General features: G+C 29.6%; 2 protein-coding genes across 2 annotated transcripts; one reads left to right on the forward strand and one right to left on the reverse strand.

Annotated features, from left to right (window-relative positions):
• Window positions 1–5,509: 5,509 nt before the first annotated feature.
• LOC107442184 (U6 snRNA-associated Sm-like protein LSm8) lies at window positions 5,510–10,722 on the reverse strand. Its single transcript, XM_016055678.4, has 4 exons — window positions 10,574–10,722; window positions 8,276–8,316; window positions 7,400–7,527; window positions 5,510–5,713 (listed from the first exon to the last, which is right to left on the reverse strand). The coding sequence occupies exons 1-4, from the start codon at window positions 10,602–10,604 to the stop codon at window positions 5,623–5,625; spliced, it is 291 nt and encodes a 96-aa protein (XP_015911164.1). The 5' UTR covers window positions 10,605–10,722; the 3' UTR covers window positions 5,510–5,622.
• Window positions 10,723–10,792: 70 nt separating this feature from the next.
• mRpL13 (mitochondrial ribosomal protein L13) lies at window positions 10,793–11,579 on the forward strand. Its single transcript, XM_016055677.5, has one exon. The coding sequence runs from the start codon at window positions 10,919–10,921 to the stop codon at window positions 11,468–11,470; it is 552 nt and encodes a 183-aa protein (XP_015911163.2). The 5' UTR covers window positions 10,793–10,918; the 3' UTR covers window positions 11,471–11,579.
• Window positions 11,580–13,604: the final 2,025 nt, after the last annotated feature.

Genomic DNA, 13,604 nt, shown 5'->3' on the forward strand with positions numbered 1-13,604 from the left:
CTGAACCACACGAGATAGGATCGGTGTTACATTTGCGTCTGGTTGATGTACTGATTCAAATAGTTATTTTAAGGGGGAGGTTTAAATGCAAACTTACTTGCTTAATGCATTGAAGCCTCCAATTCAGATTGTCAGAGTTCCAAATTTTATTTATAATAAGTTCATATATCAGAAAAAAAAAGTTCTCATTATAAGCATTTTATTCCATGAAACAATTGTTACATTATCAAGAAGGAAAAAATAAGGTTCGTCTTATATGAATAGAAATTAATGTTTTTATATTAAAATTCGTCTTTCTTTATAACCGGCGTAAACAGCGGACACACCAATTCTTGGGTTAATGACTGACAATGTTCAACGCCGTTGAACATTGTCAGTCATTAACCCAATTGGTGTAATTTTGAGCCAAAATCACAGGACAAAGGAATTCCTGGATCAAGCAAGCCTTCGTGGAGGACTTTTTGATGAACTAACTCCCATCTGTGTTATATGAAGAAAACCCTTCCACGATAAATACAAAGGAAAAGGGATTATCCATAATCAGACTACCACAAAGGATATTTCACGGGAACACTGTGGTCGGTGTGAGTCAGGAACACAATTTGTATCCAACAGTCACCTCTGAGATTCGAACCTGGGGTTTTCATTGGGAGACGAACCCTTTATCCTCAAAGTCACCACTGTTCTGCCAAGGAGATTCAATGTTATAACAATTATTGAACAGCCGACCCAGCTTTGATGGTACGACTATCAATGTTGAACTCCGTAACCTAGTAATTTTTAATCACATTCATAGGACAAGGAAACACTTGGATCAAACGGAGAAATTTGTATTCTTGGAAAATTTTCGCAAAATGTGTTACAGATAGAGGAAAACCACAAAAATCTCCCACGGTTAATGCGACATCAAGGATACTCTAACCAACACCTCCTAGAAAAGAGTAGGCCTCTGCACGGGTTACCATAAATATCCTTTAGTAGTCCAAACGTAATGACTTATTTCGTATTTTCAACCACTGCGCAGCTTAGTACCCCGAACGTAATGAAATCTTTCTTATTTTTCATCAACTGCGCAGTTAACTTCGTCACATCGGACTACTAATTTGATCCGTGTTGAGGCCTTCCTTATTCTAGGAGGTGTTGCTCTAACCCATGATCCGCCTGCCACTGGATATATTTTACGTCAGCACTGTAGTCTGCGCAAGCTGGGAGCAGAATTCAGATAAATCAGCCAACCCTGGGATTCGAATACGAGCCACCTCATTGGAAGGTTGCGCGATCTATCACCTGAACCACTTCGGCTCAACAGTTAATGGGAACAAAAAAGTAGAATTGGGTCAAGTCTCACAACTGTTTCGTTTTGTCTGTAAATATTTGTGTCAATTTTTGTTACTTGAAGCCAAAAAAGGGGCGCAGTTTGCTTTGCTTCGTGTAACAAGCCCTGCATCGAAAGTAACAATCTCGCTTTAATGCTCTAAGGCATTTAATCCCGCTTTAAGCACGGGTTACCATAAATATCCTTTAGTAGTCCAAACGTAATGAGATATTTCGTATTTTCAACCACTGCGCAGCTTAGTACCCCGAACGTAATGGCATCTTTTTTATTTTTCATCTACAGCGCAGTTAACTTCGTCACATCGGACTACAAAATCGATCAGTGCTGAGGCCTTCCTTCTTCTAGGAGGTGTTAGATTTCGAACAAAATTGAGGCAAATATTTGATTTGGCTGAAGGCTCAGTTAACTTCGTTACGTTAGAAAATTAAAAGCTGTCTACTAGAGTTCTTATATTTATTATTCTTCTAGTTGTTCCGCTGATTGCGATTCCTACCATCACCCGGCGATGCTGTAAGTGAGGGCTCGCTGATTGGTCTGTGACCTTCTTTCGGCACCATGCGATGCTGTAAGCTTGCTGATTGTTACGTGACCTTTTTTGTTTTATGACTGATACCTTCCCTTGGGTTCCCGACTTTCCTATGCTCGTGCGCCCTTGCCTTGTGATTCTAGGCAGTTTTCTGCAATAGCGACGGTCATTTTACAAATGGGCAGCACTGAGGCGGACTTTGAATTTCTAATATATTTATTCTGTCTAGAACAATTAAGAAGCTCTCACTTAATATCAACAAAATCGAAAACAATAGTCTAAGGAAAAGCTGTTATTTTTTATGGATAATTTATTTCAGTCTATGGTGAAATTACTGCAGTATGTATATAGTTATAGTCATAGAATCGACGACTCTCGGTAAATTTAAGACGTCATTCTCGGAAGTGCTATACGCGGTAATCTTATTTGTATTAAGAGAAAAAAAAATTATAAATAATTCAAAGATTTTTTGAGCGAAGTAAAATATTTTTGCTTAGCTAATTTACTAGGTCTTAAATAATTTCAAATGGGGAAATTTCAGTTTTTTATTCAAATAAATCAATGATATTTATCACGTCGTAACTCAATAAAATGAACATGTTTTTGTTCTATTTCATATTTTTTCTCAAATTATAATAATTTTATTCAAATTTCAAAACTTGCCTAAACATAAAAATATACAAATTTGATTTTAACTCCCCAATGATTAAGGGGTCAAGGTAACATCAGAACAATGATTCTTTATTTTGTTATAAATAAATCCCTTTCAGTAGCATAAAGTGCACATTAAATAAAATGATTATTTTAAAAATAAAATTTTTATACTTCTTAAAAATCTTTTTTTAGCATAATGGTTACGGCTAAAAATCTGGGTATTCATTTGATGAGATATCAATTAGAAAATTACTTTAAAGTTTTATCTTCAAAAGAAAAAAAATCCCTAGGAATTCAAATAACATGTAAATACCAAAGAAGTAAACACTTGAAAAAAGTTTTGTTTTTCCTGAAAAAACCACTATTTTTGCCAAACAACCCTCAAAACTTAATAAACAATCCAGATAAAGATAAGATTAGAATTATTTAAAACTTTAATGTAAGAAATTTTTTTTTCCTCGATGCTTTTGTCTAAATTTGGTTATTGTGGCACCTTAAAATTAAATTACAAAATCCAATAAATTAGATTTAATGCCATAAACAATTATTTACGACTTCATAAGATACATTAAAGCAGTTTATCGGTGTAAGGAAGAATCATGCAATATAAAGCATAAGCAGCAGTTCATTATAACTAATTTAAAATTGTTACAGAAAACAATTTAAATGACTAACAATGACTTAAAGTCATTTTTTATTATTATTTACATTAAATGCGCAGGAATTTTTCTGCATTCAAGTATAAATATTTAGGAAATTTAAATCATATAAGAGTAGGGTATTATTGAGAATAAATAAGCTTCAACTGCCAAACATATTTAATTTTTATTTCTTTCAGTAATAAAGCTATGGCGTTTGTTTTATTTGTTTTCAAAATAATACAAATTTCAGCTTGTTAACTACATCTTATATTTATTTGCGAAGATATCGTTTTATACTTGATCTCGATTAATCAAAATTTAAAAAAGACAAATGTTTTATTTAAGTACGAATCTTTTGTTAATTTTATAAAGTACGAATCTTTTGTTAATTTTATTGTATAATATTCGCTAATGGACAATACATGAAACATTGTTATTCCTAAACATGACTTCTTTTATTGTGTAATTTAAAAGCTTATAAAGTCAGCAAAAAACAATAATTATCAAAAAATAAAAGAAAATTATTAAGAAATAAAAGATGAATAACACTTACTCGACTATTAGCTGTTATTTGATTTTAATTTAATATATCCATTCATAGTCACGTTTAATTCTTTCAGTTCCATGTTTTTAGGGAATTTATAAACTGGCACTTATATAATAACCTTTAAATCTTGGTACATAGGTCATTATTAAAAACCATAAAATAATGACATAGAAAGAATTCAATAATCGATGGTCAAACGAAGCTAGCTATTCTGGTGATCAATGACAAATATTTAAAATTGCCGGCAAGTCAGAACCACTGTGAGTGTCGTCACAGACCTTGGTGATTCCAACAGCCTTATTTTTCGGTGGTTATGCTAGTCGATAGTCATTTTTATGACTTGTAATACATCCCAGGGACCTTTCCTCTTCTTTTTATCGCACACTTTGGATATAGCACAGTTTGATCATCTTCGCTAGAGGAGGAGTATAGTCTTCTCGGAGTATATTCAAGTTCGTATTTCGTTTAAATTTACATTCAGTCTAATTCTTAACCACTTGAGGAACATGATCATTTATATATATATATTCTGCCGAGGGATTTTATTATGTATAATCCAATGGAGCTTAAAAAAAACAACAACATAGTTTTGAAATTTTATTAACTTAATCACTACCATGTTTAGTAATCGAGTACTTCCTTCAAGGTAATTATTTGATTTGTAACAAAAATTATATCTTTTTCAGAATTTGTATTATTTAACAAAAGTTGTACTTTTTACAAATGATACAGAAAAAGCTTATACACTTATTCATAAGTATGGCCTATTACAAAAGTCCATAAGTACAAGTCTCCAACTCACCTTAAAAAAATGCTAAAATTAAAGATGCAAATAACGTATATTTATAACAGGCTGAAAATCACTAATCTTTTTCAATAGCAGTTTTTTTTGTTGTTGAGGAAAATACATTTTTCTGTTTAAGCTTATTGTTATGGCAGTCCGTGCTGCTAAAGTGACGCCAGTGGATGGCACACCACGCAACAAAGCATGCACATTGCATGTCGGTAAGCAGAAGTTTAGATTTTCTTATTTAAACATTACAAAACAATATGTTTGGAGACCTTGCATATAAATAAAAATGCAATAGACTTAAAAACTTAACTTATATTATAACCCTCGTTGAACAGCGACTCATTCTTGACTTTACCACTACCAATGTTTAACTTTGTAGCCTTGTAATTTTGAACCCAATCCGGAAGACAAGGAAACTTTGAAATCAAGTAATGGGAGAAATTTGCCTTCGTGGAGGACTTGTTGATAAAACTAACCCGCATATGAGTTACACATAGAGAAAACCATGATCCATCTATTATTGAAAATATTCTAGGTCAGCACAAGCCAGGTATGGAATTCATATCAACCAGTCACCACTGGTATTCGAACCCGGTTAACCTCATTGGGAAGCAAGTGCTCTATCTCCCGAGTCACCACAGGGCTTACAAAACACACTTTTAGAGGTAGTAAGTAGAGTCAATGGAAGTAATAGGGTCAGTGGACAACTAGTCAGTGGCAATTTAAAGCATATGGGGCCGGTTATTTATTCATAACACGCTGATGCCAACTAAATAAGTCATTCATACACATAGGTCATTGAATACGGTCAATATTCAGTGACACAAATAACCATTGGACATCATCACACTAGTTTTTCCCCCAGCTAATTTAACATCAAATGTGAGTAATCGACTACAGCAACAATCTTGCTATAAGGACAGTTCCATCTCACATAGTGAATTGTGGTTATAAGACTTAATTATTTGTATTTTTGTTTGAGACATTTAACTTTGAAGCAAGAAATCAAATATTCTCATGCATGAAACTTTTATTGTGAGATAATAGCGAGTAATACAATATCTACATGGATGAGTTAAATGAGTTAGTTAAAAATGACATAAAATTGTTCGATTAAAAGAGTTATTAGTGAACAACAGGATTCAGTGGCTCGGCTTTAATATTAGATAAATCTAATCTAGCATCTAATTCATCATCCACTTCACCCACAACAGCCCTGTAAAAAAGTTTATGATAAACTCATTTCTTTTTCACCAGACAAGAAATTTATAAATCTTATTGAATTTTACATTCATTTAAAATTCATTTTAATACTGTTGTTAAAGTTCCTTTTCTAAAATAAAAAATCAAACAAATTCTGAAGGCTCTCAAGCTCAATTTACTAGTTTTTATGTTTATCCCTAAGAAGCAAAACTAAACTATTTGTAAAACTCATCACATTTTACTTAAATCAAAATAGTTAAATAAGGATATTAACTAAGTTCTTTTTATAATTATTTAAAATTCATTTTTAAGACAGATAAGAATCAAAGAATGTTTTTTTTATATCATCATCATATATGAATAAAGAATTAATTGAGCTTATTCAATCTAGAGTGTTCTTAGATAGTAATGATCTAATTAACAGATCATTAAATAAATATTTGTTGAATTTTTAGAAATGCCGATGAATTAAAATTATAGGGAATTAATGCCTGATTTTAATAGGTAAATTACGCATGTTAAATTATTGTAGCAATAACTATAAATTTAATTTTTACTGGAGTCTCACAAAACTGGCTTAATATTGCTTAAGTAGCAGAACTGAAGTTAAATAGTAAACTTTATTTGATGGTTTATGAAAGTTGTATTGGTATATGCCAGCTGATTTAATTTTTTTTAGATAAAATGACTAATTAAAGGGTTAAATACTGACTACATGGGAGCCACTACAGAAAATTTTCAAGACTTCACTTATTTTTTTAAACTAATTAATGCAGTCTAACATTGTTTACTGGAATTTTGAAAAATTTATAGCGTACTGACAGCAAAATTTACCTTTTTTTCTGACAATAGCTTAATAATTAAATCAATAATTTGGTTATTTTTTTCTTAAAAAAAAATATATATATATATTTCTCTCTATTTTATTAAATTAGTTTTTGACAGCAAAAAAAAAAGAAGAAAAAAAGCCAACCTTGTCTATTTTTTTACATCGTTCACTGAATAATAAACTACACATTTTTACCTGAAACCAGTCATACCTCCTTTTAACTCCATCCTTCTCTATTTTTGGTCCAAGCACCATTTTTCTTTTGTAAAAAAGAATCTTGGTTTAACTTTGGCTAATATTTGAATATGTTGGGAGGGGGGGGGTGAGGAATGCAAACTCCAGGCAGATTTGGACTCAGCTATAGTGCAAATTTTGTTTATACTAACAGATGTTGAAAGTCAATCTATCTCATTTGTCAGGACTTTGAGAATAAGATTGACAAAAGCAAGATAAATAAAAGTTCAGACACCATTCTTTCATTGCAGTGTGAAATCATTACTTGATCATTTCACAAGCATTTGTAAAAAATAACAATTTCAATAAAACTTAACATTTATTTTTAATTTTTAACAGAAAATATGTTACATTTTTTAGAATAAAAAAAAATAATTAAAACAAATGTGAAAGTGATATTAATTAATAGAATTTAAATTTAGTCCACTGATTTTTCTCAAAACTGATTTCAGTGTGGCACCCATGTGACTAGAATTAAAAGAAATTTGCATACAGTTAAGACTTTTTTTTAATTTTTTAAATTTAATCATTATGGAACTATTTAACTACTGCATGCACAGTATGAAGTTATGGCTACAAAAAATGCTATAATTTTTTTACACAATCAAAATGTAAAATATTTTATAATATACTTACACATTATCTCCTCTGACAATATACAGGCCCAAAACCACCTGCTCAATTCCTTGGGATGAGCTGTACACCCGCTCATGGCTTTCATCGAGGATTAAATTAATGGTCTGATCAAATCCTTTCAAAGTTCCCTAAAAATGGAAAATCATAACAAGAACAATTAGTCATTAATGAAACAAAAATATCAATATTTTCTCTGCAAATTTTCATTTCTAACAGAGATTGATCCAGTTCCAGGGGTCTGTCCAGGCCGAAGTTACTACCGTTTAGCGGTACCTTTACAAATTCAACTTTATTAAAAACGGTAGTTTCACAAATTCAATTTTAGGAAAAAGGGTAGTTTCACAAAATACTTTTTCTTAAAATTTTATTTTTGTATCCCTTAAGAAGCGATAAATCCATATTGTGTTGATTATTTAATATGATTTTTAATTTTTCACAAATTATGTCTAAATTTTCACAAAATAGGTAGCTCTCAGAAAAACCTAGACAGACCCCTGAGTTCAGATTTTTAAAAAAATATTAAACATTTCTTTTTGCTAGCACATTTATGCCTACTACATGCATAAACAATAAGAATAGTATATTTTCTATTTTAATATGGAAAATATGTAAATGTAATAGGAATGCTTGAATGTAGTTGAAAAACAGCTTCTTCATATTTAGATGGATGCAAACCAAGAATGGTGTCAGATAATCAAGTCAAATATCTCTTACAAATCGGAATTTTATCACAAATAAAAAATACTACAACAAATATTATTCAAAATCCATGATTCAACAAATAATTCAAAATATTTATTGAATTATTTCAATTCCATACATAATTTAAAATAAACTTATAATTTTGAAAAATGAAGTAAAAAACAATTTACTTACTACTATATTCCGTCCATCAGCAGTTATGATAGAAACAGTATCTAAGTAAAAGTTAAAGTGTATCGCCAATATATCTCAAGAGTAAAATATAATTGAAAAAATAATAAATAGTAAGTACTCATTCTCTAATCTTAAGAGTGCTGAAATGTTTTTTTTTTTAAACAAAACACAACCAGGTGCTTTTCAGTAAATACTTCATTTGAATCAATTCAAAAGGAACTTTAAATCTTGTTTTTTATACTCACAGGCTTAACAATTCCAGTTTTTACCAAATTTATAGATTTTAAAGTATGTAGGGTGACCCGGGGTAATTCACGATCACTCTGTTTCTGGGGTAAATAATGATCATCTAAGTTTTATTTTAAAAAAATAATTTTTTTTAAAATTTGAGACATGGACAAGAATGATTGTACTCTTTACTAAAGTATAACTACATTTAGTTAATAATAGTTTTTTGTTTAATCTAACAAAATAAGTATCTTTTAAACTGCTCTCTGTATTTTCCATTTCAAAGATGGGTTTCGAAATGTGCACATTTCTGCAAAGATCCCCCTCCTTCTCTTAATAATAAATATTTTGAGTTACTTTCTTTTTCTTTGATATAAAAATAGTGTAAGCTTTTGTTTAATTGTTTCACATCTACTGTAAACATTATAATTGATTATAGGAAACTATATCAAATGTTGCCCCCTACAGATGGGGTAATTATTGATCACTGGGGTAATTCCTGATCATTGTCATTTCTTCTTATAAATAGTTTAAAAAATAGCTAATAAATAGTTAATTTTCTTTTCTTAAATAACAGTTCATATTTATTAAGTGGAACAACTATAAAATATATTTTAACTATAATCACAAAATTTGTTTTTAACTGTATACAAGACAAATGTGCTCTGATATGCACCATTTCTAGCTTGTCTTACCTTGCTTCTATCTTAATTTTATGTGTGTACATTGTTAGAATAATTTTTAAGTTGATAAATTAACCTAATATAAATATGGTGAGAAATTATAAGCCTAAAAAGGATACTAAGCTTCTAGAAAGCAAAAATAGTGAATTTCTTTTAATGATTGAAAATGAAAATTTCAGTGTGAGAGCTGCTGCCAGAGCTGAAGAGTTAATATTTATTCCTGCTTTTAAATAAAACGTTTTATTAGCAGCTTAAACATATCTTTTTGGTTTATTTGTTTGATCTTAATGTCTTATTTGTTAATTACCATTGTATAATTATTTTTAAACAACCCATTTACTATAAAAACTGGTGATCAGTAATTACCCCAGAAATGATCAAGAATTACCCCGGAAATGACCAAGAGAAGGGGTAATTCCTGATCACTAAAAATTTAAGATCTTTCAAATTCTAATTAGATTTTCAAACAAAAGAAGGTAGAATAGGACTCATCTCATATAGCTTCAAACTTGCAGTAAATATTAAAATTCTATCTTGAATAGTTTTTTCACAAAATAGATGTTTGCATTTTTTGATCAATAATTACCCCAGGTCACCCTATGCTTCAAATTTAGTTTCTATTGTTACTACATGAGACACAACAATTTAATTAAACAATGGCCGGCACAATAATATAGTATAACATATGTTGAAATACATAACTTTGCAGTTGATTATGTTGACAAAAAAGAAGTAAAATCTCAGTTGTCTTGAACCAAATGATTTTGAATTCTAATGAAAAAAAAAAGAAAATAAATTTCAAGCAGGAATTTTATAAAATTGCATATTTTTTGGAGGATATATACATCCAGAGAAAATTTCCAAATCAGTATCTGCACCAAAATAATAGCTAAATTTTGACTATAAATGCGCAGTGGCATTCCATAAATTAATAATATAGAAGGGAACCACATCAAAGAGACCTGGTCAAACCACATTTAAAAAAAAGATTTGCGAGTGCAAAAGCCCTTAAGCACCTTGAGGATATCGTTGGTGTGAAAAAGTACCGATACGGAAGCATTCCCTACTGGTAGAACTATTTTAATTAAGCCTTGCTTTGATAGTTGTAAGTTACAAATTAAAAAAAATAAAGAATCCTCATGACAAAAATTTTAATGCGGCTTTATTTTAATGACTGAAAAACAAATATTCATAAGAAAAAAGCTACACATACATTCTGTGTGTGATAAATTCACTAACTTTAAATATACCAATAGTTTTAAATATTAATGCTTATTTTTATATTTCAAGGGAAACTTGATGATATGATATAAAGTACTTTTCCTTATCCCAATTGATACAGTTAAATTAGTTTCAAGTATCTGAAAAGGTAAAATAAAAAGGATACGATTCACATAACTATCTAAGGTAGAAGCCATTTCAAAAGAACTGAATAATAATAATAACAACGTATTTTTTAATGAAAAGAAATCGTTTGTTTATCTTATTTTCTTGCTTTCGGGTGACTATTTCTGCCTAATTCAAATCGACAGATTTACGATCGAAACCTAGCTCGCTTAATGCGCTTTAAGCTTACACTATGAGAAAATCGCTTTATTTAGAGAAGTATATTAACAGAAATAGACAGCTAAATGCGTATAGACAGTAATCAAAATAAACATCTTCGAAATGTGATTTTTGTATTTAAATAATTATAAATTTATCCGTTAATAATCGACGAAAATCTCTCATAATGTCTAAAGTACTTTTGTCAAAGCATAAAAGAGCTAAGCAGTGGGCTGTTTTTTGCCGTTTGTGGCATGTATACGATGCTAAGTGGCAAAATCCATTTGACTCAGCTGATTTAATCGCTAAGTATCTCTCTGGAAAGCACAAGCCTATATTTCACACTCTCAGTGATTGTGGAGATCATGTTGTCGTGATCAATACATCTGAAATTGCTATGCCTGATACTGAATGGAGGTACCGGATGTATCAGCATCACACAATGCGTGGCGGCGGAGAAACTTTTACACCTGCATGGGAGTTACAGAATAAAGATCCAACTAAAGTAATGTGGAAAGCCTGTTATAAAGCTTGTGGTCCTACTTTATTGAGGGGTACAAGAATGCAGCGCTTGCATCTTTTTCCAGATGATGTTATCCCTGAAGAAATTAAAGTGAATATTTGTTCTCAAATAAGGCAGCTTAGACCTGTGCCTAAGAAATTAAGTCAATATACTCAGGAAGAATTGAACGCATTTCCTAAATTATTTGAGTGGCCTGAAGATTACTGTAAACAATAACCAAATTAATTTGTTAAATCATTTAATGTTTATTCTTTTTAAAATGTACTAGTTATGTGTTTGTAGAAATAACGAGTAATTATTGAAAATAAATCTTCCTTAATACAAATGCAGATAATTATTTTTAGTGCTTGTTATTTTGAAAAAAATGTTTAATCCAGGTTCAGAGTTAGCATGATCTAAATCACTTATATTTCTTTTCAAAAATAACATTAGGTCAAAATTCTTTTTTTACAGTATTACTTATAAATAAATTCTTATGATTGTGCTTTATTTTGAACTCTGATTTCACCGAGACTGTAGGGTTTTTTCCTGTGAAATTATGAAATGGGATTATAAATGAAAATTATTATTGGTCAAAATTGATTAAAAGAAAGAGACCTATATGGAAAAAAATGTGAAATTTATAAATTAAAACTTTTGATCAGTTGTACAAAAAGTAATTTGTTGTTTAATAAACATACTTCAACTACAGCCGTTTAAATACAAATTTATGAAATTGATTCTTCCCCTTCCTTTTCAGATGTAAATAATTTTTTCTTTATTTCATATCTTACTGACGAACTGGGCCTTTGTTCTTACAAATTTATGAGGGTGTGCTTGCAAAAAATAGAAAAATCTTATGCAGAGCTCATTCTAAGCAGGGTAAACAGGGAGCAGCACCCTGCTGCCCTTTTAGTCAAAAGGATCCACCCTGTTGCCCCTGAAGTAAATTCATACCCTTTTTGCGCTTTCTTTCCTCAACCCTTCTTTAATTGCAACTCTTTTTATTTAGTTTGTCAATACATACATAGTTTGTCAATACATAGATTTATATGGGAAAGGAAAAATAGCCATCACACCCACTTCTTGCACTTGTCTTTGAAAGTTTGCAGTTACTTCCACTATCTCTAAATCATAATTATTATTAATCATTTTAATTATTAATTCATAACTACAGACACTTAAAAACATACATTATTTTATTAATATATGCTTCCATTTTAAATAAATTACTAAGCTAATTAGCTCATTAACTCGATATATGTTAATGAAAATTAGTAATTAATATGATTGCTTTGCTACTTTTAGTAAAGTAAAAAAAAAAAAATTTCTTTTACTAATTGACAATGTTTTTTAATTGAACGTGTAAAGCCCATAAAAAGAAATTATTGCCTTTTTAGAATAATAATACCCTTTTTTTAAACTTTTGCAGCCAGCCCTTTTTTCTGCTTAGAATGAGCTCTGTCTTATGGTTTTACTTATTTAGTGATCAGTTTGTAATAATTATTTAATCATTTCAAAATCACTTTAACTATGTTGTTAAATAATACTAAGCATTATTATTAAATATAATATTTTATCAGTGTTTAATTGAAATAAATGTAAAAAAAAAAAAAAAATCAGATTTTTTTTTCTATTATGATTTTTGTTTAATCCTAATTCAAGTCCAATATCTTAATTTTATGTTGAGTAATTTTTTTTATATGGAATAGGTAAGGTCCAGGTAAATACCTAGTTAGTAAGGTATTTATAATTTGGTATTTACCCCATAATTTTTTATATGGAGTAATTTTTTTTATATGGAATAGGTAAGGTCCAGGTAAATACCTAGTTAGTAAGGTATTTATAATTTGGTATTTACCCCACATCTCTCTCTCTTCTTCTCTCGATAAATGTTCGAATTCAAAGTATTTTTAGTTTTCAATTATTATTAAGGCACATAATGTTGAGTTGTCTTGATTATTTTTCTTAGAATATAAGGTAAATTTCTTTAATTTGTACAAATAAACTTGTCATTTAAAATATAACATCTACTGAAAAAATAAATAAAATATTTAACTATCCAGTGTAAAAGCCAAATTTGTTTAGGCCTTATTATATTAAAAAATTATGGCAAAAAGATTTATAGAGTTTAATGTAATCAGGTAGACATTAAAATAAGTCTTTAAAACTATTTTTTACAAAAAAAAGTGAAAACTGCATAAAAATGAAAGAAACCCCCAAAACATACTGAGATTTTTTTTATTTAAAACATATAAAATTTTTGTAAATACAGTCTTAAAGCAAATTATAACAGAATTTGCTAATATAAATAATTTTATAAATCTCATTTAAATGTTAAAATCTGTAAGAGAATATATATTGAGGCTTA

Source organism: Parasteatoda tepidariorum, chromosome 8, assembly GCF_982258835.1.
Source record: "Parasteatoda tepidariorum strain Cologne lab strain chromosome 8, Ptep-v5.0, whole genome shotgun sequence".
Lineage (NCBI taxonomy): Eukaryota > Metazoa > Arthropoda > Arachnida > Araneae > Theridiidae > Parasteatoda > Parasteatoda tepidariorum.